The 22,176-nt window shown below is 40.7% G+C and overlaps 1 protein-coding gene and 1 long non-coding RNA gene across 5 annotated transcripts in view; one reads left to right on the top strand and one right to left on the bottom strand.

The window, feature by feature from the left end:
* Window positions 1-907: 907 nt before the first annotated feature.
* The window catches only part of TADA2A (transcriptional adaptor 2A), a 46,446-nt gene continuing 25,177 nt past the window's right edge, over window positions 908-22,176 (bottom strand). For 3 of the 4 annotated variants that reach the window (XM_061390299.1, XM_061390303.1, XM_061390300.1), the window contains 8 exons: window positions 15,824-15,887; window positions 14,470-14,513; window positions 10,011-10,121; window positions 8,420-8,491; window positions 6,364-6,496; window positions 5,773-5,816; window positions 3,258-3,331; window positions 908-1,745 (listed from right to left, as the gene is read on the bottom strand). In XM_061390299.1, coding sequence (XP_061246283.1) covers window positions 1,560-1,745; window positions 3,258-3,331; window positions 5,773-5,816; window positions 6,364-6,496; window positions 8,420-8,491; window positions 10,011-10,121; window positions 14,470-14,513; window positions 15,824-15,887 — 728 coding nt within the window. In that variant the 3' untranslated portion in view covers window positions 908-1,559. The remainder of the gene's footprint in view (window positions 1,746-3,257; window positions 3,332-5,772; window positions 5,817-6,363; window positions 6,497-8,419; window positions 8,492-10,010; window positions 10,122-14,469; window positions 14,514-15,823; window positions 15,888-22,176) is intronic. The other variant, XM_061390302.1, reaches the window with a different exon arrangement.
* On the top strand, window positions 15,096-20,576 carry LOC133231759 (uncharacterized). The gene is made up of 2 exons (XR_009731229.1): window positions 15,096-15,201; window positions 20,159-20,576. It is a non-coding gene; the product is annotated as an uncharacterized LOC133231759 (long non-coding RNA).

The following is a 22,176-nucleotide window of genomic DNA, read 5'->3' as shown; positions in this document are numbered from 1 at the left end:
ATTAAGCCCGTGTGCCACAACTCCTGAGCCCACACTCTAGAGCCCGTATGCCACAAGAGAAGTCACAGAAATGAGAAGCCCAAGCACCACAACTAGAGAAAGCCCATGTGCAGCAACGAAGACCTGGTGCAGCCAAAAATAATAAATAAATATATTTTTTAAAAGTCTTAGCATTAAAAAAAAAAAGAGGCAATCCCTTTATAATCAACTTGGGGTGATGGTGGTGATAGACTGTTTTCTAAAAATAGGACTATGTCAAGAAAACAAAAAAAGAAAACCACAAGCCACCCTTTTAAAATACCGAAGTCCTTTTTTCTAATTCCTTCAGATCCTGAGTTTCCTTTTCATTTGTAAACCCTAGATGAAGTCCATTAGCAAACCACATGCATATTTACATCAGCCAAAAAGTTTGTGCCGATATTTCCAACCAAGTATACAGTATTTGAATTAGGTATTTTGAATGATGAAAGAACTAAAGAATCAGTCAGCTATCGGAGGTAATTTGTAAAGATTCTGTTTGCTTCCAATGGAACAGGGATAACCCTCTGAGTTTGGCTTCCTACTGTGCAAAAAGATGTAAGGACCAACTTTCAGATGTGGTGGAGTCACTCACCCTCATACCTAGTGAGTTCCACACATGAAAGGGCTTTCCTTTTGTTTTAAAAGTAGCTCTTCTTGTAGGCTACCCTTTCACCGTTGAGAAACTAGGGTTCAGGTGTCATCCAAACAATGCTGAAATTAACTGAATCATCTCCATCCTCGGGGACCTGGTATCCCGGGAAGCCCCCGGTGACAACAGGGGCGAGCCCAGGACACATGTGTTAGCACAGGCAGTGCAGTGTGATGAGGTGGGCATCCAACACCCTAAGTGTGCTTTAGTGACCAGAATATTTGACAAACCCACAAATTAAGTAGCAAAACATTTTAATCAATTCTAAAAATAACAGAGACATTTTATGTCCATTGCTACCTCCTCAAAAGTCTTCTGCAGATTAGACAGTCGGACTGCAGATTACAGAGCCAGACATTCAACAAAGTACAGTTTGGGACAAGACCATCATGGGGAGGTTTTCCTCCTTTCTACTCATAAACATGAGTTGTCAGCTTAAAAAGAAACCCTCAGACAGAAAGAGAAAGCTTTCTCTCACTATAACCTCTTTATTTCAAATCTATCTGTAACGTTTGAAGGCAAAACATACTCAGAAAACCAACCTCCCAAGCAGGTACAAGGATCTGAGCTGGACTCCTGGGATTACATACTGGTTTAGTTCTATTTCTACTAACACTGTGATGTGAGGTACTATGGTTCTTGTTTTAGTTACAAGAGGTGTTAGGAATGAATGCCCACACACAATTAACAATAGCTTATCTAGCACATAACTCTGCAGCACAATACCAACAACAGGAGTATTTTAAAGCCGGGTGGAGAAGAAAGCAGACACTAATAAAACTGAAGATTTCCTTTGTTCTTCCCCTCTTTTCACAATGAGAATTCAGTTCAAAAACAAGGCTCCAGAATGCCCGTGCGGTCCTTTGGCCCGCCACACTCCTGGGGAGCCTCAGGCTTTGGTGATGTATCCTTCTCGGATGAGGAAATCATAGATTTTCCGGGTTTTGTTCACGTCTATCTTGATGAGAGCTCTTGCCTGTGCCAGTCTCAAGCCTCCTTGCTTGTTACATTCGTTCAATAGAGCAGACTTGTATTCTAAATAGGCTCCCGGGACCAACCTCACCATCTGACAGAGCTGAAAGACATGGCAAATTTAATGAACATTAACATCTGTCAGTCTTAAAATTTAATCCAGCAGATATAGCCATAATAAAGTGTAAAGAGTGACATCAACCTCCAACTATTTACAGGAGCTTCTGGTGGATAGACCACATTCCATTCCATCTTTTCTTTGATGAGAACAGTCTCAGGAGACAGAAAAAGGCTGCGGGTGATGCCGGGAGAGCTGCGGCACCTATCGGCCGGCTCCCCAGGGTTTGTCCCGGATGCAAGTCTGTGTCCTGAGGACTGGCCTGGGGCAGAGGCCCGGCATGTTCTGGACCAGCCTGTCAGGGAAGAGTCGCAGGGCCCGGGGTGGGGGTGCTGACACTTGGGTTCCCAAGTGTGAATCACATTATGTCTGGTATCAGCATAAGCCCATAGTCCCTACTTTTGTGATTACACTTCCTACTTTGGAGGGAAAGGAGGTCTAGAGATCTTGCTAAGAGGTCACTTTAACTACTAAAAATCCAAAAAGCTGGTTTAATTCCAGTTCACCTACCATTTATCCAGCAATGAACAGTCTGAGGTCACCATTTTGTGAGTAAGGACAAAAAACTGCTTGAAACTCTGGGTCATTCCACACTTGAATCAGAATGGCAATCCTTCAGCAACACGTGGATATAACATACACTCCCTTCTCCTCCCACACTCATATTCACTGTTCCTACTGGGTAAAATAAAAGTCTAATACTAGCCCCTATTCCGTTCTGTCTGACCTGAATTTCTGATACGGAGTGGCAGATGAGGACACCCATCTTGCGAACTATAAAAAAGAGCACACCAGGAACAAAGGAGGAATTCCTCTTTGGAATGGACTTGAGAGTTGTTGCATATTATTTGGAAAATGCTTGATGATGACTCATTTGAGGCTGGACTTAAAAGTTTAGAAACAGCTAACAGTCATAAGAAGACACATCCAGTGATTAAGTGATTATGGTGGAAAAGAAAAGTAGGTCATGGCTTTTTTAATCAAAATTAATGTGTGACTATGTATGATGATGGATTCCTCTTTTGTGTTTATATACATACCATGGAGACAACTCAAAAATCTTTAAATAATGGTCATATTGTTGGAATAAGAGTAGAACTTCTGAAAGTGCCCACTCTTATAGGAAATAACCATTTCCATATATAAGTTATTTTAAGTTTGTAAAAAATTAAATTCAGTAAATAAAGTACTTAGTACAGTATCTGGTACATGGTAAATGCTCAATAAATGATAGTTGGTATTATTTAGATTTATGTATCATATGCTCTTCTCTCAGCAGATGAACGGTGGCAGGGTGATGAGGAAAGGAGTCCCTGAGACCTGCTAAGGTCGGTTCTTAACACCGAGACCTTGAGGATAACTAGAGCTGAACGTGCACATGTGTGATGTGAGCAGAGCAAAATGGGTTTGATCCTATAATGTGTTTTTCACGGCAACTCAGTGAATAACCGGCCCCTACTCTCTTTCCTCTAACCAGCTCCCCCTTCTTTTTGTTACCTCCTTTTCTTTCTCATTCAACTTCTCTGTGCCAGGGAGGCCCGTGAGGTTTAAGGGCGGTGCGCTTCGTCTACCTATAGATACAGACAGAAAAAGGCATGTATTTTGTGAGAGACAGTACCTCAGGAGTCAAAAGTGTAACAAAGTTCACCACGGTCAGGTCTGTTAGGTACAAAACTACTATATATCGGGTACCCCAAAGTTCACTTGAAAATAAAAACAGTAAGTCAAGGACTTCCCTAGTGGTGCCATGGATAACGTGCCTGCTGACTCAGGGGACACAGGTTCGCTCCCTGGCTGGGGAAGATTCCACATGCTGCAGACTAACTAAGCCCATGTCCTTGACAACTACTGGGTCCATGTGCTGCAACTACTGAAGCCCATGTGCCTAGAGCCGGTGCTCTGCAACAAGAGACGGCACCATGAGAAGCCCACGCACTGCAATGAAGAGTAGCCCCTGCTGGCTGCAACTAAGCAAGCAAGCCCACACGAGAGCAATGAGGACCCAGCAAAGCCAAAAATAAGATAAAGATTAAAGAAAAGAATTAAAAAAAAAAGTAAGTCAAGTGCCCTTTGCCTTGATAAAATGCACATATAATCACACATACCTCAGAGTCAAATAAGATTATTCTTCCTAACCCAGTAGAAGATTCTAAAATCTACAGCCCAGATGTCATCCAGTTAAGAAAGTCCCATGCTGCCTGTTTTGACAGCTGATGAATGGAAATAACAACTCCGCAGGACAGACTTCCCTAACACTGGCCATTCTGCCAGCAGTGCAGGCAGACATGGCAATTACCCAGGTGCCGTTCACCTTGAGATCAAAGGCAGAGTCACGCCAGCAAAAGGCCCTTCATTATGTATTATTTGAGGGAATATCTGTTCCTCCCAAAGTAACCCTGTTTACCTGAAAGACCCACACAGAGAAACAGTGAGCCAGTACATGGCAAAGCAGAGGCTGAGCTGAACTCACATACCTTGAGAAAGAGCCCCAAGCACGAGGTCACTGCCCAGGATGGGAAGCCTGATGTGCACAACTCTGGGGATTTGTTTTGAATGTACACTTGAGTGAATGGGCTGTGTTAAGCAAAAGAAAATGTAGAATACTACGTTACACTTCTCAGGGGCGGGGTGCTGCTTAGGTGGTGGAGAGCAGGGGGAGGGGCTGTTACAGCTCGCTCTGCAACGAAACAGGCTTCCCTTTAATGAAACAGGCTTCCCTTTAATATCGACAGAGGGAATGGGAGCTGCTCTGCAGTCCCAGGCCTAGCTTGACCCTAAATACCCTGAAACGGAGATTATGATCACTCAAATGCCTTACCAGTTCCAAGAGGCTATGTTATGATCAGTGATTCAGGTTTCCAACTCTGCACTGCCTTAGCAGCAATTCAAGAGTGTGAAAAGGAGCAAAGGGTCATCTCAACCTAAACACTGGAGCTGAGGGAAGCTGATGCCCGCCAAGGAAGCAACCAAGAGTGAGTGCAAATGGTTCAGAAAACACAAATACCAGAGAAGCTAGGTCAAGTACATTCATTCACTTTAATCAGCCAACGTTAAATTTTCTTATTTCTGTATTTAGACTGGGGGAGGATTTGGACGTGAGAAAATTATAAAACTTAACTGTCTTGGCTATTCCCTAAAAGACTCTTTTCTCCTCTGAATATTAAAAACTAATTAGTTGAAACACAGGAATAAATGAAAAAAAAATATATATATATCACCCCTGCAGTGGCCGTCTCTGAGCCCTGTCTGGGTCCTGAATTGGAGATTTTTTGAATGGGATCACAAGGTCTGTTTTTCCCAGCTTTAAAAAATGGTAAAACTACAAATGGGTTATCTTTTTGCCGAATCCAGTCTGTAAACAGTGGAGTGGTCTATATGTTCTGATCAGGGAAAGTGGCTAATCTACTATATGGAGCAGGGATGAATGATAACCAAGAAAACAGGCAAACACCACCATGATCTTAGATCAGCATTCTACAACTAATACCACCCCACACTACCATTTATTAATTACCAAGCAGCAAGGATTATCAGATATCATATGGCTTTATCTTGCCCTGTAAACTGACCTCAAAATAGGACATGCCAGATAAGAAAGAGAAATACTTTTAAGTCTCCAACTTATAAAGAAAGTCTTACTTTTCTGGCAAGTAACGTGCCTCCTTGCTCATGGAGGATACAAAGCCTTTAAATTATCCCCTGTGAGACAATCTTGAAGTCTGTGGTAGATAAAATCATAGTAAACAAACTGCCTGTGAACACTGGTAAAATAGAAAAAACACCTGTCTGAGGTCCTCTCCTCCCCGTCTTTGTACTGTAAACCCGAGGGAAGTTCCTGTTTGGCCATGAAGGTTCTAACAACTTGCTGATGTTTATGAATCTGTAATAACAATCACCATTCCTTTGCCTAAGCACCTGGCTCCCACAAAGGCGGGAGGGTTTGTTGGGTCACTATAATTCCCAAGATGAAAACTCCACAATTGTGACTTGCTCCAGCCTGAAAAATAATTACCTGAATTCGAAGTCATGGGAACAGAAGGACTCAGGCCAGAATCACTACAAAAAAGAAGAGGAATTTAAACTTATGTCACATCAAAGAAAGCAATTCCCAAAGCCCATGATCCCGGGTAACATTTATCAGGTCAGCTACTTTGAAGTAATGAGACAGACTAGACTATGTTTTTACAGGCTATCCCAACTGTACACAACTCAGGAAAGGAAATCAGGAAGGAAACTGCTTAGATTTGTTAAGAAGACATCCTGGTATGGCACATCACAGAGACCATTCATGAGCAAAAAGCAGGCATTTGATCTTCCAGTGAAAATCACACCAGTAGATACAGAAGAAGAAGGTGTGGCAAGGGAATACACTAATCTTAAAAAATAAGGCCAAAGTAGCAAAGTAGGATTCTAGGAGGCCAGTTACATTTCTCAAAACTGTCAGTACTGTACTGTTTGAGACAGCCTGCTCAAGTTTTCTGAATTCTTCTAGCTACCTAATTATTACAGCTCTGCCATTTAGGGTAGGGCACCCATGGGACTGTCTGAAAATACGGGTAAAGGCCGAAAGCTCCATGAAGGTGTCCCCGGACTAACTCCTCACATGTCAGCCTGCCGGCGGAGCCACTGCTGGCAGGCGCTGCTGTCCTGGATGTACTGGAGGACCTCAGAGAGCATGGTGCGCTTGAGGCGCTCCTCTTCACGAGTCTTCTTGAGGTGATCGTAGGTCCTGGCACCTGTAGGTGTTAAAAAAGTGACTACAATGACAAGGTAGTAGAACTAACCAAAGGGCTTCCTAACTCATCAACAAACAGTTCATCTTTTTTAATTTTTAATTTTTGTGGCCTTGCTGTGAGGCTCGTGGGATCTTAGTTCCCCAACCAAGGATCAAACCCAGGCCCATGGCAGTGAAAGCGCAGAGCCCTAACCATTGGACACCAGGGGATTCCCAGTCGTTTTTTAATTTCCTTTGAAAAACTGCTTCCAGAATTATTTTTCTAAGAGCAAACAAAGTGATTTCCCCTAGTTTGAAATCTCTTTTTTGATAAGAAATGAAAATGTGTTTATTCCTTTTCTACCTTTAAGAAATTTGAGAGAGGGAATCCCCAAAACAGAAAAGTACAAAGAAAGTTGGAGTTGCTCATATTTCCATCCCCTAAAAGTAACTTAATACTGTTATATTTACTTCCTGCTCTATTTTTTCTATCCATATATTTTTTCAAGTCACACAAATGCTATGCACATACACTGTTCCTTAAAAACCAGTTAGGATTACAAATAAAAATAAATCCTCTTTGACTATTACTATTCTGTTCACCTCTTTCCTGGAGACAGCCAGCATCAGGCAACCCAAATCTGGCATCAGAGTCTTTACACGCATCTTGCTAACAGCTGTATAGTGTTTTCCACACTATTAATGTATAAAAATCCAAAATATCAAACCAGTGGGTTTCAAGCCAAGTTCCACAGAGGCCCAGGTTACCATGAAAATATCTCAGGGATTACTGTGAACATACTGGTGGTCCTGGGCTCCACAAGACTTCAACCTAAGGAGTTCCACTTTTATTTATGGGTTAGTACTCCACATTAAATTTCATTTTGTAAAATTTCCAATGTTAGAAATAAAGAGCCATTTTGCTGGGCTGAACTTGAGCACTGGGTGAACGGGTGACAGCTTTCAACCAACAGGAAGGAGGACATGCTGAAGACCATCCCCAAAACAACAACAGAACAACAGAAACTGCCATTTATTGAGGATTTGGTGCGTCAGGTACTATACTATGTTTTCATGCATCATCGCTAATTTAATCTTCACATGAACTCTAAGAGACTTGGAAAATTGAAACGAATAGAATTATAGATCTGGTAAAAGAGCCAGAATCCAAACCCAAGCTGTCCAAGCCTAGACTTCAGCTCTTAACTGCTAACACAACTGTCTTCTCTTACAACCTGGCTCTACTACAACTAGTTACTTAATCACTTTCATCCTTAGTTTCTCTATTAAATGAGAATAACAATACCTATCTCTTAAGTTCAAAGTGAAAGTCAAGTCGCTCAGTCGTGTCCGACTCTTTGCGACCCCATGGACTGTAGCCCACCAGGCTCCTCCGTCCATGGGATTTTCCAGGCAAGAATACTGGAGTGGGCTGCCATTCCTTTCTCCAGGGGATATTCCCAATCAAGGGATCGAACCCAGGTCTCCAACACTGTAGGCAATGCTTTACCGTTTGAGCCACCAGAGAAGTCCCTCTCTTAAGTTGGTGAAGTACAAAGGGTACAGTCCAATGCATGGTGAATGGTTAGGTGCCCTGAATATAATCATCTCTAACTCAAGTAACTGGGATGCAAGTGCCTAGAACCAACTGAAGTGTGCTTAATGGGAATGATCAGATGATGCATCACTAAATTTAAAAAGGCTGAGGCTAAAAGTTGGAATACAAAATCTTTTTTAAGAGGCCACAACAGAATCCTAAATCTCAAACAGCAACTCTGTCATACTTTTTATTTCACCTCAGATAATCTATATAATGGTATTTATAAGGATTAAATAGATGAAACTTATTGGAAAGATCAAAAACTCATTCTGAAATGTGAAAGCTTGTTTATATGTTTGGAAGGCACCTGCCCTCTGATTTAGTGTGGAGCACAAGCATACTTACTACAAAAATTGGTAATGCCTGCCGTCCTGTATTCCTGGAGCCTTTTGATTTCCCTTCGGAGTTCAAATTCCACTGTTTATCCCCCCAAAAAAGAGAAACATCAGAAAAACAACATCAACATCAATGAGCACTTTTACTGCTAAATATTTTCAGTAATTCTGCCTTCTATAAAAGACTGGGCAATTCCATTTGGGGAATCCTAATTGTTGCTAATATCCCATTAGAAATTTTACTTAAGAGCTGACAAAAATGTACTGCAGTGGTCTTTTGGCTTGTCTCCAGTTGCAGAAAGCAGCTGGAATTGTTTCTTAGAAACAATTCATAGTGACCTGGCTGAATTCATTTAGCTACAGTAGTAATGAATATAATTTCTTAAACCACCAAGTTTCCCTGCTCTACTTATTCCTTGTTAAAAGTTGTAGCCACAAAGACAAATTTCCGTATGAAACCTGTCTCTGGTATTACATGACACAGACCTTTTTGCAAGGGAAGGACAAAATTCTGTGCTCAAGTTCCTGATGGTTTCTTTACAGCTTTTCTCTTATAGGGACAAAAGAGCAGTGTGTTTTCCATAAACCAAGATTTCTGCCTCCACTGAACACACAGATCAGGTTGCACTGCTCAGATTATTATGTGATGGAATGTTCAAATCTGGGTGCTTTGAAAAAGCAGATGAAGGAAGAACCTGGACAATCCACGGGGTGTAGTTCCCTGGAGTGACACATAAACCAGGGATGGTACAAACTGGGACAGGAAGTAAAGATGAGCCACCCAGGATAAATCACACAAAGAATGCCAACTAAACAGGGTGTCCGTGAGGACAACCAAGCCGGTTCAGATAAATGCCTGCAGTGTCATGCAAGAAATATCTGCACGATGAGAACAGGATACAAGTCTTCATGAAGTACCGTCCTGAACTAAATTTGGGAGTCAAAATCAAATACCTGAATCTCATGATGAGAGGCACAGACTCAGCCCCTCAGTCCAGACTGTTTTATAGTCCAGGCGTTACTGCCTTAACAACTTCAATTTTTTATAGTGAGAAATCAAATGGTAACTATGTAGATCTCTCTCAGAGAAAAAAGGCAGGAAAATGATGGAAGTGCTATATATTATTTCCATGAGTCAACCAACTCTGTCCCCACCTAGAAACTAGTTTTAATACTAAAATAATTATGAACAAAATAATATGATTTGCTTCAAAATAATCCAGTTGAGGATGGGAAAGGAATGGGTGGCAAAGATGACACTGGATCAGCCAGTGGATGGTTAACTGCTGAAGTTGGGTGATGGATACATGTATATCATAGTATAATGAACCCCATGTATTTGCATACTCCCATATTAAAAATGGGGGGAAAAGCTACTAAACTACTGTTTATCTAAGGCGGGGGGAAAGCCACTAATATTTTTAAGCTTTCTTCTCCATTCCCCAAGTTCCAAATTTATCTCAGAGCAATAAAGGGGAAGAAATAATTTTAAAAAAAATCCACTTACTTACAGAATTTCACAAAAAACACCATTATCGTTCCTGTTTATATAAACACACACACACACAGAAATATATGGTCAAGGTTAAAAAACCACCTACATGCATGGCTTTCAATGAACTTGTCGTGCTCCACCGGCCCCACTATCCTTGCAAATCGCCTCATTGTTTCATAAAGATCTTGGACTTCCTTGGGATATCGTCGTTCCATTACTACAGGGAAAGTAAAGAATATAAAGATCCCTAAGTTTTCTGTATTTTTTTTTTAACAAGTAGTAAAATGGAAGAATATTATTCTTAACCTCACACGATTAATTTACTCATGACAGGAAGCAAACCAGAAAGCTAGGGAATGCAGCACACTAATCATGATGCTAACAGAACCAGAGGGACTACGTCTCAGGGACGCTGTCATGGCCGGAGAGCACCTGCACTCTGGCGACCCCCACACCTCGCTGTCTCTCAATCTGCACAGGGGCAGGAAGTGCTGGCAGTAACAGGAAGGACACGGCAGATCATGCATTCTTAGGAACAATGTAGGGCAAAATCTCCGGTATTGACCTCTGCAGAACAAGGGACGTGAGGACATGCTAATTCATCTAGAAGAGGTAGATCAGTTGGCAAAAGTGTGTGATCTCTCCCATGTCCCACTAAAAATCTTGTCTGTAACTCCATATCCTCAAGTGAGGCGTTTATTTTTTCACTCTCTACATGGGTCATTTTGCCTTTCTCTAAACTTAACTACCACAACATAATATACTACGAATGAAGTTATATTTTAATAACTATCATGGAAGCAAATGGTCATATATGCCACCTGGGATACCCTTACAGGTAGCCAGAATCAGCACCTTTAAGGATCACTACTGACCAAATTTCTAATAAAAAGAGCTATCAGCAAAAAGAGGGATAGGAAAACCCACCAACAATAATTGGTAGGTTGGAATGATCAGGAATTCTCGAATTGCTACTCAGTCATTTCAATAAGAGTAACTAGGCTACCTCTGTCCACTCTCAGGCTAAAAATACAGGCTGTTACTTATGACAGTTACTTAAATTGTCGTCTTTTCAGATGAATCTCTTCCTTAGCAGGAAAATTCTTGCCCACAAATTCTAGGGGCTGATTTGATGGGCAGCCACAAATTCATTTTATTCACCACCAAACAACCCTACTTCTACAGGAATAATACAAAAGTTTGGAGTAATTTAGTCTGATGACAAAGCTCCTACGCCTACGATAGTAAGGTCACACGTGCATTCAGCACAATGGCAAGTGAAAACCTCTCAGACCACACTGCATATGCCATGTCTTTCTTGGAAGCAACAGAGCCTCCCCTCAGGTCTATCTGTAAAAATACAGTTAAAGAATAAAGAGGCTAAGCTGACCTCTGTCCACCAGCTGGGAACAGAATTTATGCAAGAGTCAAGGTCTACTACATACAGGTTAAAATCCAAAAGCCCAGCAATTTCAGACATAGGAACTCACTACCAGAACATGACCAATTATTGTCGACAAAAAGGGCAAGGGAGAGCTGACCTGAAGTTATTTTTGCAAACCCACAGCTCGCGATTAGGACGAGGCTAAACAAGCAATAATGTATACTGGCAGAAGGAATATAAATTGATATAATTATCTTTCAGGAAACAATCTAGCAGCATGTGTTAAGCATTTTTAATAATCATGTTCTTTGACCTAGTAATTCCACTTCTCGGAATCTATCTTAAAAAAATTCTAAATGCAGGCAAAGCTTTATTCACAAACAAGTTTACCTTTGTGCTATTTTTAATGATTTAAAAAAAACTGCAAATATGCTAAATATCCAATAATAAAGACAGGTTAAGCACATCGCATATTATATGTAAAGTTACTGGTATAACATTTTGTAACATATTAGAAGGGATATCATCAAAACACTACAATTGCTTAAAAAATGTGTAGTGGAAAATGAAAAACTAAACGACGTAAAATGTAACCTACTTATGATCATGACTCTGTTGAAAGATATTCAACCCAAGACTGGCTGACCTGGACCCTCCAGTGGCAGAGTGTCAAACCCTGTAAGATTCTATCAACTGGCATATGAAGCACAATCTCATTAGGTTACTTTTACAAAACAGAATCTTGTGGCATACACCTATTATAAACATATATAAATACTGCAATTATTATGATATGATTCTTATGTGCTAAACAAACTCTACAGTGTAAAAGAAAACGTAGAGAAACTCTTTCTGCCCAGCCTGGATACCACCAATATTTAAGAGTAAGGTCAAAGTTAGCAATCACTTAAAAATCATTATAGGTTTATTTTCATCATGCAATATTAATGTCTTGTTTGTTAGTGCGCCCCCACGATGCAAAATAAAGGTGTCACTTTCTGTTAATTCTTTCCATAAAAATATTTTCACAACCCGATGATTACAGTTATATTATGTTTAATATATAATTCTGAAACACAATCCTATTCAGTTTTGGAAAACGATCCATTAATATTCAGGTTTTAATTAATACACTAATTTAAAAAACATTTCTCATGCTAGTGTTATTGACTATATATTACTGGTTTGAGACTCTTAGTATACAACAGAATTGCCTTGAAGACTTTAAAAAAATAGATGCTGGAGCTCTAGCTCCAGAGATTCTGACTTAATCAGAGGTGACTGTTGGGCATCATAAATTTTTAAAGCTCCCTCAGTTCAGTCGCTCAGTCGTGTCCGACTCTTTGCAACCCAATGAATTGCAGCACGCCAGGCCTCCCTGTCCATCACCAGCTCCCGGAGTTCACCCAAACTCATGTCCATCGAGTCGGTGATGCCATCCAGCCATCTCATCCTCTGTTGTCCCCTTCTCCTCCTGCCCCCAATCCCTCCCAGCATCAGTCTTTTCCAATGAGTCAACTCTTCGCATGAGGTGGCCAAAGTATTGGAGTTTCACCTTTAGCATCAGTCCTTTCAAAGAACACCCAGGACTGATTTCCTTTAGAATGGACTGGCTGGATCTCCTAGCAGTCCAAGGGACTCTCAAGAGTCTTCTCCAACACCACAGTTCAAAAGCATCAATTCTTTGGCGCTCAGCTTTCTTCACAGTCCAACTCTCACATCCATACATAACCACTGGAAAAACCATAGCCTTGACTAGACGGACCTTTGTTGGCAAAGTAATGTCTCTGCTTTTCAATATGCTGTCTAGGTTGGTCATAACTTTCCTTCCAAGGAGTAAGCGTCTTTTAATTTCATGGCTGCAATCACCATCTGCAGGGATTTTGGAGCCCAGAAAAATAAAGTCAGCCACTGTTTCCCCATCTATTTCCCATGAAGTGATGGGACCAGATGCCATGATATTCGTTTTCTGAATGTTGAGCTTTAAGTCAACTTTTTCACTCTCCTCTTTCACTTTCATCAAGAGGCCCTTTAGTTCCTCTTCACTTTCTGCCATAAGGGGGGTGTCATCTGCATATCTGAGGTTCTTGATATTTCTCCCGGCAATCTTGATTCCAGCTTGTGCTTCTTCCAGCCCAGCGTTTCTCATGATGTACTCTGCATAGAAGTTAAATAAGCAGGCTGACAATATACAGCCTTGACGTACTCCTTTTCCTATGTGGAACCAGTCTGTTGTTCCATGTCCAGTTCTTTTTTTTTTTTTTTGCGACCCCATGGACTGTAGCCTACCAGGCTCCTCAGTCCATGGAATTTTCCAGGCAAGAATACTGGAGTGGGTTGCCATTTCCTTCTCCCCATGTCCAGTTCTAACTGTTGCTTCCTGACCTGCATATAGGTTTCTCAAGAGGCAGGTCAGGTGGTCTGGTGTTCCCTTCTCTTTCAGAATTTTCACAGTTTATTGTGATCCACACAGTCAAAGGCTTTGGCATTGTCAATAAAGCAGAAATACATGTTTTTCTGGAACTCTCTTGCTTTTTCCATGATCCAGCAGATATTGGCAATTTGATTTCTGGTTCCTCTGTCTTTTCTAAAACCAGCTTGAACATCTGGAAGTTCACGGTTCATGTATTGCTGAAACCTGGCTTGGAGAATTTGGAGAATTACTTTACTAGCGTGTGAGATGAGTACAATTGTGCGGTAGTTTGAGCATTCTTTGGCATTGCCTTTCTTTGGGATTGGAATGAAAACTGACCTTTTCCAGTCCTGTGGTCACTGCTGACTTTTCCAAATTTACTGGCATATTGAGTGCAGCACTTTCACAGCATCATCTTCCAGGATTTTGAAACAGCTCAACTGGAATTCCATCACCTCCACTAGCTTTGTTCGCAGTGAGGCGTTCTAAAGCCCACTTGACTTTACATTCCAGGATGTCTGGCTCTAGGTGAGTGATCACACCATCGTGATTATCTGAGTCGTGAAGATCTTTTTCGTACAGTTCTTCTGTGTATTCTTGCCACCTCTTCTTAATATCTTCTGCTTCTGTTAGATCCATACCATTTCTGTCCTTTATCAAGCCCTAGTGATGCTAATATGCAACATGGATTAAGAACTACTGCCACAAATGATTTAAAACTATTCAATAATGATGGGAAAATTTTTAAAGAAAAATGCTAATACTTACATTGAAACTTCCTAAGGTTGATTAATCCATGGTCTCTTATAATTCTAGAATGAAAAGAATAATTATCTATGATAATTAATTTCACATTTAACAATATCTTCCACAAGCAGCTTTCATTAGGCACCGTAAAGACTACGAGGGGGAGTATCGAGGTCCAGAGAAGCCACTCCTCTCACAGTTCTGCAGCTCACTGAGTCACTAACACAATTTTAAGCTCTCAAGTATCATGTATTTTTCCTCCCCTTGGGCAATAACTATTTGCTGGATGAATCAATGAGCACCCACAAATACTGAAAAACCCGTGTCTGTAACTTAGATGAAACAGAAGGGAATCTGTCCATGGCATAAAAATTATCTATTCAGCTTTAGGGAAATGCTAACTGAGAATAACCATTTAAGGGAAATCTGTTAATGATGAAGGGTGCCATGATCACACACTCAATGTTTACAACTGTACGTTCACAGAATGCCTTGAAGCTATTTGAAATAAATCGTGTGCATGTTTAATGGAAGGGCATCATAAAACACAAGATCTAATAGAGACCTCGACAACTGAGTTCTACAATACTGTCTAGTTCTAATTGCATTAAGCAGAACAGAATTTAGGTAAACCATGCAGAGTTCCATGTCTGGAACCTTTGATTTCTACTGAAGCCTAGCAATGAAGCTTCTCTCAAGAACAGCTGAATAATATTCAGCGCTCACTGGAAGCTAACTCCAGATATGCAGAGAGTAAGTTTTACTTCAGATCATGTCTTGGTCCCTCCAGAGTGTCTCATAAGTCCTATTTCTTTTTCTCATTGTGTTGTCACCATGTCTCTAGTTAGTAACATGCCTATGCATATATACACACACACCTGCGAGTACCCTTCTCTGAACTGTTAAAGTCTCTGTAATCCAACAGAGATCTGCGATCCATAATTTCTCAGTCTGAATGTATGGTTTTTGTTCTGTTGCAAAGAGAAGGAGAAATCAAGAGTGCCTAAAACTTGCTCATGATTCCTTTGAAATCCTTTTAGATAAAAGATTTCTCATAAAAACTCAGCAGTCAGAATGGAGCACTAGAAAAAGCATAACAACTTAATAATATCTTGAATTTTTCTTGTTGCTTTTTTCCTTAAAAGAACATACCCATATTATTCATTGGTCATAACACTAAGAAAGGAGGAGGTAAAAAAGGCAAAAAAAGGAGAGGTAATATTTACCTTTAACAGATGGAAAAATTGAGAGTCAAGAAAGTTAAGGGTATTCCTCAAGGTCATAAGATAAGCCACAAGTGGGAACTTGATCTTACAGGCTATATGTGGTCAAAAGTCCAAAGGCAAAAGAAGGCAGGACGGTTTCCCAGACTTACTTTTTTCGTCTTTGTCGCTCCTTTAACCTGGAATGATAGATATCCACTACAGCCATCTTCAGAGCTATAAACAAACAAACACCTACATATAAATATAGCCAAGGCAAGAAGAAATCTTTTGCCCAAGCTGTTTTTAACCTCGTATTGCTCACTACTCCACATTCACTGGTCTAAGAAATCTGTCTCCTGGAAACAAAAAAAAATCCTAGGATACTGAATTTCTCAACCAGTAAATTACAGTGAAATTCTTTTTCCTAAATATATGTTTACAAGGGATTACCCTATGGATAACAAATTCTGCTTTCTACTAAACATCTACTTTGCATGCCTTGCTATGTATATTAACTTTCATATAACAGTTCAACAAGGAGTCTGAACTTTGGTAAAACATGGGCTAGAAATTACACATATCAGAGTTTCAGATTAGGAGAGAGAAATACTGAAATCTAACATGCTGGGCTATAAGCAGATGCACTATAGCCGTATACAACTTCAGTCGCTGGGAAATGATCAGGAATACTTTATCCAGGCCATCCTCCCTTGGGTCTGAGATAAAAATAACAAATTCTAGCTGGATGATCTGAAGAGAGAACTGAATGCAGTATTTTTTAAACTTCAGTTATTTAAAAAAAAAAAAAAGTATTGGGTATCAGAGATTTGTTGTCATTCATTTCTAACAAGTTCAAAAATTTAAACAGCACTGCTTCATTTTTCCTCATCACCACCCACAAACTAAAAATAATTCAATAATATCAGGTCCAAGATTTAAGGCAATGGATCTCAAACCTTTTTTTCAGGTTGCAGAACTCTTTCTCTATATGAACTCTTTCTTGATTTATACGTATTTCTTATAGAAGCATAGATATCACAGAATGCCCAGACCCTACCGGTGTTTCCTAATACACCTGCTGTGGAATGACAGGTCCTAGAATGCTGTGCTGGGGGGAGACAGGCTTTATGTAAGTCTATGGTGGAAGTGGCAGGAGAATGGGTAGGAGACAATTTGTTTTTGACATGCACTACAACCAAATACAGGAGAAGGCAATGGCACCCCACTCCAGTACTCTTGCCTGGAAAATCCCATGGATGGAGGGGCCTGGTGGGCTGCAGTCCATGGGGTCGCTAGGAATCGGACACGACTGAGCGACTTCACTTTATTTTTTCACTTTCATGCATTGGAGAAGGAAATGGCAACCCACTCCAGTGTTCTTGCCTGGAGAATCCCAGGGACGGGGGAGCCTGGTGGGCTGCTGTCTATGGGTCGCACAGAGTTGGACACGACTGAAGCAACTTAGCAGCAGCAGCAGCACAACCAAATACAAGTTTTAGCGTGGACTCTACCTTCCTTCTTAGGAGAAAGAGAATTAAGAAGTCAACAGTTCAAGGCAGAAAGAGAAGGAAACAGAACAAATAAGCAAACAGGTAAAGAGCTAACATACACTGAGTATTTATCATGTTCCAGGCTCTTTAGGTGCCTTATCTCATTTATCCACTGAATAACAAGATGAGTTCAGTAGGAAACAAACTACTAGAAAATCCAGTGGGGAGGTTAGTGCTAATTTTGACAAAATAGTTCTGTAATTTTTCTAATATACTAACATATCATGTTGTTTCCTAAGATTTGTGTGGGAAAGAATTAAAACAGGAAAAAAAACTGAAGAGACTGTGTTACAAAAGCCTCTATAAATAAATCCTGCTGATAAACGGTTCTGGTGCTTGATCAATTCAGTAGTGGAAGCTTGTACAACCAGCTCTGGAGAACAAAGGGGAGAAAGGGAACGCAGGTCAACAAATGCAAGGAGAAATGGAATTCTCCCAGGGAAAAAATTTCACAGCTGAAGCTCTCTCTTGTCTTGATGAAGCACACTCGGATCGCAACAACTGATTATAAGGTCTTAACTGCATGAAAAACCCAGGGAGGATACAGCACAGCAGGCAGAACAGAAATGAGAAGGAGACACTGAATGAAGGACAATCACAGGTTCACACTCTTCTTAAAAAGTGACTGGAGAGTTGAGTAGAGTAGGCACACAAAGACCCAGAGCTCCTTAAAAACCAACCAACCAACCCAAACCACCCATAACCTCTCCACTGCTGCCAGGCCTCTGAAATCCCAGTCTTGGGGGATGACTAGTCTCCCTGTGATTACACTCGGGACTGATAACAAAGTCTCCAAATGGCTGCCTTAAAATATTGCAAGAAGTGGGCAGCAGTCAGAGGCAGCTCCTTCCCACTGCAGTGTATTTCTAACGCTGTTCAAAATAGCTGGCAACATGTTTCTGTTTTCCTGACAGAAGGCACTTACTGCTTTCTTGGCAGGAAAAGCAACTCAGAGGCCTTAACTCTGGGGAAACCAATCAAGCAAGCACACGAGCACAAACCTGTGAATCAGGTATTCCCCAGAATGAAGCTTCTTAAAAGTCATTCCCCTGCCCTGAAGCTTTTGGCTGAGATGGACACAATCGGGGCTATGAAAAAAGGATGACTGTGTGACCTCATGGTCAAAGTCAGCAACCAGGAAGCCTGAAGCAAGTCACTTCACTCCTTTGTACATTTTCCTGAAGGCAGAATGGGAAAATGACTATTTCCACTTCTCAGGAATGTGATTAAGTCATAGATTATAAAAAATGTGAAATCTAAAAAGAAAAAAAAGGTTCAAGATGGTAGATACAGTAAGTCTAGTAGTATTAAGAGCACAGATGAATGAAGCACAGTAGTATTACGAGCTTGAGATGGCTCTGCCACTTGCAGGTTATAACTTGACCTTGATATTTCCACTCCTCAATTTCCCCATCTATAAAATGGGCATAGGAATGCCCAACTCAAAGAGCTTTGTGAGGATTAAGTGAGTTCACACGTATCAAGAACTTAAACGGTACCTGGCAAACAGAGAGTGCTGTACGTATTAATTATCATTATTTACAGCCTTTAACAGTTAGAAGATCAGAGGTCCAGCCTGGTCACTGTGCCTACTCACCTATCTATTGGCAGTTGCTTTCCCTTGATGGTGATTTGGCTGCTTTGTGCTTAGGACTGTTTAGACATAAATACCATTGAGACTGAAAACTGCTGTTTAGTTGCTCTGTCGTGTTCAACTCTTGTGCGACTCCATGGACAGAGAGCCCACCAGGCTCCTCTGTCCATAGGATTTCCCAGGCAAGAATACTGGAGCAGGTTGCCATTGACTACTCCAGGGGATCTTCCCAACCCAAGGACTGAACCCACATCTCCTGCACTGGCAGGCGAATTCTTTCCCCCTGAGCCACCTGGGAGGACCAAAGGCTGACAATACAACCAAAGAAAGAAAACCGGGGGCGTGGAGGCGAACATGCCCGTATCTGATCAAGAAGTTTTGCTGACATTAGCTTTCCAAATAGAGGGAGAGTAAATTTCTCTGGTGTGCAATCTTGAGAAGTGCTGAGAACACAGACCCAATACAGAGAAAGGAGCTCATGACAACTCCTGCTTGCCCAGGTTACTGGCTGGCAATGATTAGAAGATGCTGTGCTAAGGCTTACCACCTGGAAAACTCTGACAAAGACCAGTCCACAAATTTAGGAGAGATTTTCCCAATAAAAGCAGATGGGGAGCAACGTTCCCCAAGGAAAAGGGAAATGCGCCGTGTGTCACCACTGGCGTCTCACAACACCCTGTGACACAGGGGCACTGAGTTATGGGTCTTCTGCATCTCCCTCTCTAGGCCAATAATCTCAATGAAGTGTGAGGAGGTTTCATTTAGCGATCCCAGAACTTCCTTACTGTCTTCCCCAGACATTACTTCACAGGCAGTATCTTTTGGGGCCCGTTCTGAAAGATATTTGGTATGGCTGGAATGTAACCATCTATTCCTCCATTGTGTCCTAGGCCTCTATAATGGAACATTTGAACCTCCTTTATTAGACGAATTGCATCAATCATAGCAAAAGTCTTGGGAAAGAAGAAGAGCTTGGTGGCATCACCCAGTCTTCTAGATGCCTGGCAACAGGACACAAAACCCAGCCAAACAATTTACTTCCTTCTAGTAGTTGTGAGTGAGGAAATATAAAAGGAATGTTATAAATGCTCAGTAATATTAAGAGTGTAATAGTATAATGAAATGGTAATAACATCAATCTGAATTATGAACCCTCTTCCATTGGAGACATTCACCCTGACTAGTCAGTGTCATCCTTCTTTGTTGGCCCTGGACATAAAGAAATAGCAAGCAGGATTCCAAGTGACTCAGAAGCAAGCCCGAGGTTGAATCACTGTCCTGATCTGCAGAAAACAGGTGCCCCCCTCTCTGCTCTGGGTGTGCATATAAAGCTCCTTCTCATTTCTCCCTGCTCTCCTTAGGCTCCTAGGCTCCTGCACTTGAGTGTTCTGGGAGAAACCGCTCAGCTCAAGGGCAATATGCCCCACTGGACAGTGGGGCCGTGCTGCCAGAGGAGGAATATGAGAACTCAGAGCCATCGACAAAGCATCCCTTTGATCTCCAGTCCTGCCAACCCTCTCGATGACGTCATCACCTTTCAAAAAGCACCCATGTAAACATCTTATAGTTCAGTACTAGACACGGAGGGAAAGCGGAGGCAGAGATTATTACAGTTTTAATTAAAACTACTTATGTATAACAATAACTGAAGCTTCAGTTGTAGTTTGAATGAGTTAGAATCAAGTAACTTAAAAGGCTACAGAATCTGTAGGAAGAACACAAATAACTAAAGTATGCTATTGGTTTGAAATGCTAACTAAAATAAAACTTGCTAATCAATTGCTTCTTTTTGATTTTTTTTCCCTTTGCCCCACTTAATTATAGAAAGGACCATAAATGCACCAGAAGAAACTGCAAATCCTGCTTTCACAAAGAATGCAGAGTAAAATGAAACACCAACCATTACTATAGTTTTCTTAATAATGTTGAGGCTTAAGAATGAAGACCTTGGACTAAGGCCTAGAGATGTGATTTAGCAAGTCCTTTACATAGTTGAGACGTTATTGACATTAGAGATTTTGACTTTCAGAAGTTCAGTACCTCTGAATAGCATCTAAAAAAATGATACTTATAAAACTGCTTTTTTGCATTCTGGATAAGAATGATACAAGCCAGGAAATAATACCATTTTAATTAAAGTTGGCATGTATGAGGAGAAATACTGAATGGCAATCTGCACACTACCTTCAAGGGGACACCATCATGAGGTGAGAACAGACAATAACATGAGTTACCAGGGTTGAAAAGCAGAGATTGACATGGAAGACTGAACAAGTACAATGGCTCTAGTGAACACTAAAGTAGTTTGCCTTCAAGCTTTCCTCTTTTAGTTCAATCTGCGTCACTTTGACTTTCCCTTAAAGTTGTGTGGGAGAAAAGGAGAGAAATGAAATTTTGCAAAGAAAACTGTTCAAGAAGCATGTAGAGAAAAAATTCTAAAGGTAAAATTTTTATGAGGACTCTTTCTTGGTCCCAGATCTGGTGTAACAAATACCTAGACAGCTGTTCTATGAAGGTAAGAGTAAAATTTCCCCTTCAAGGGACAGAGGACCAGTTAATGCAACCTGAAAACTCGATTTATAAATCAACAAGGAGTCTAACTTGCCCTTCCTACATGGCATATACAGTTAAGAGAAATAACAAAGATGTTGTTTAGGAAATATAGAATCCAAGGGATTCACCTACTACATACATCATCCTTAATTCTGGACTGAAATGAAACAGAAGATTTGGGATTATTTTAAAGACATAGTTCATTGAAAATGGAAAGAAAGGGAAAAAAAGATATTCCAATAAAAGTCTAACCATCCACTTTTAAGAGTCTTATTGACATTAAGCATTTACTTATAACAAAAGAGTTAGTAAATCAGGCTAATCTTAAGAATTTAGAAGTGCTAAAAATCCAACAGTTCTGAGAAAGAAGAAATTTTCAGTCTTGGTCTAAAAACTCTTGAACTTCCATTCTTTTCCCCTGCTATGGGAAATGTGGGGTAACAAATTACAATGAACATTTAGTATCAGTAGTTGCTGTTGAAGTCCCAGGTTTTCACCCTGATTCCTTTTCTTTTAAGGAGGTAGTGAGGACCATTTAACCAATTACCTCAGCATAGGCTTGTCTCAATTAAAAGAAAGCTCACATAGTCCAAGGGATGGGATATTCCCAACTACCATTATATGATCAACATTCTCACCATCGTCACAAATGACCTTCTCATTATGGTCAAATCCTGGCAACATGATATGTTCAGCATCTTAACCACTATACTTTCAGTCCCATAAGGGGCAGGAGACTATCTTATTCATTCTTACATTCCTAGCAGCCAGCACAGTCACATTACAGGTCGCAATCAATAGAAACACTTATTGAAATAAAATGTTA

This window comes from Bos javanicus, chromosome 19, assembly GCF_032452875.1.
Source record: "Bos javanicus breed banteng chromosome 19, ARS-OSU_banteng_1.0, whole genome shotgun sequence".
In the NCBI taxonomy this organism is placed as follows: Eukaryota; Metazoa; Chordata; class Mammalia; order Artiodactyla; family Bovidae; genus Bos; species Bos javanicus.
Note: the sequence above shows the minus strand (reverse complement) of the source record. Positions and strands in the feature narration are given on the sequence as shown.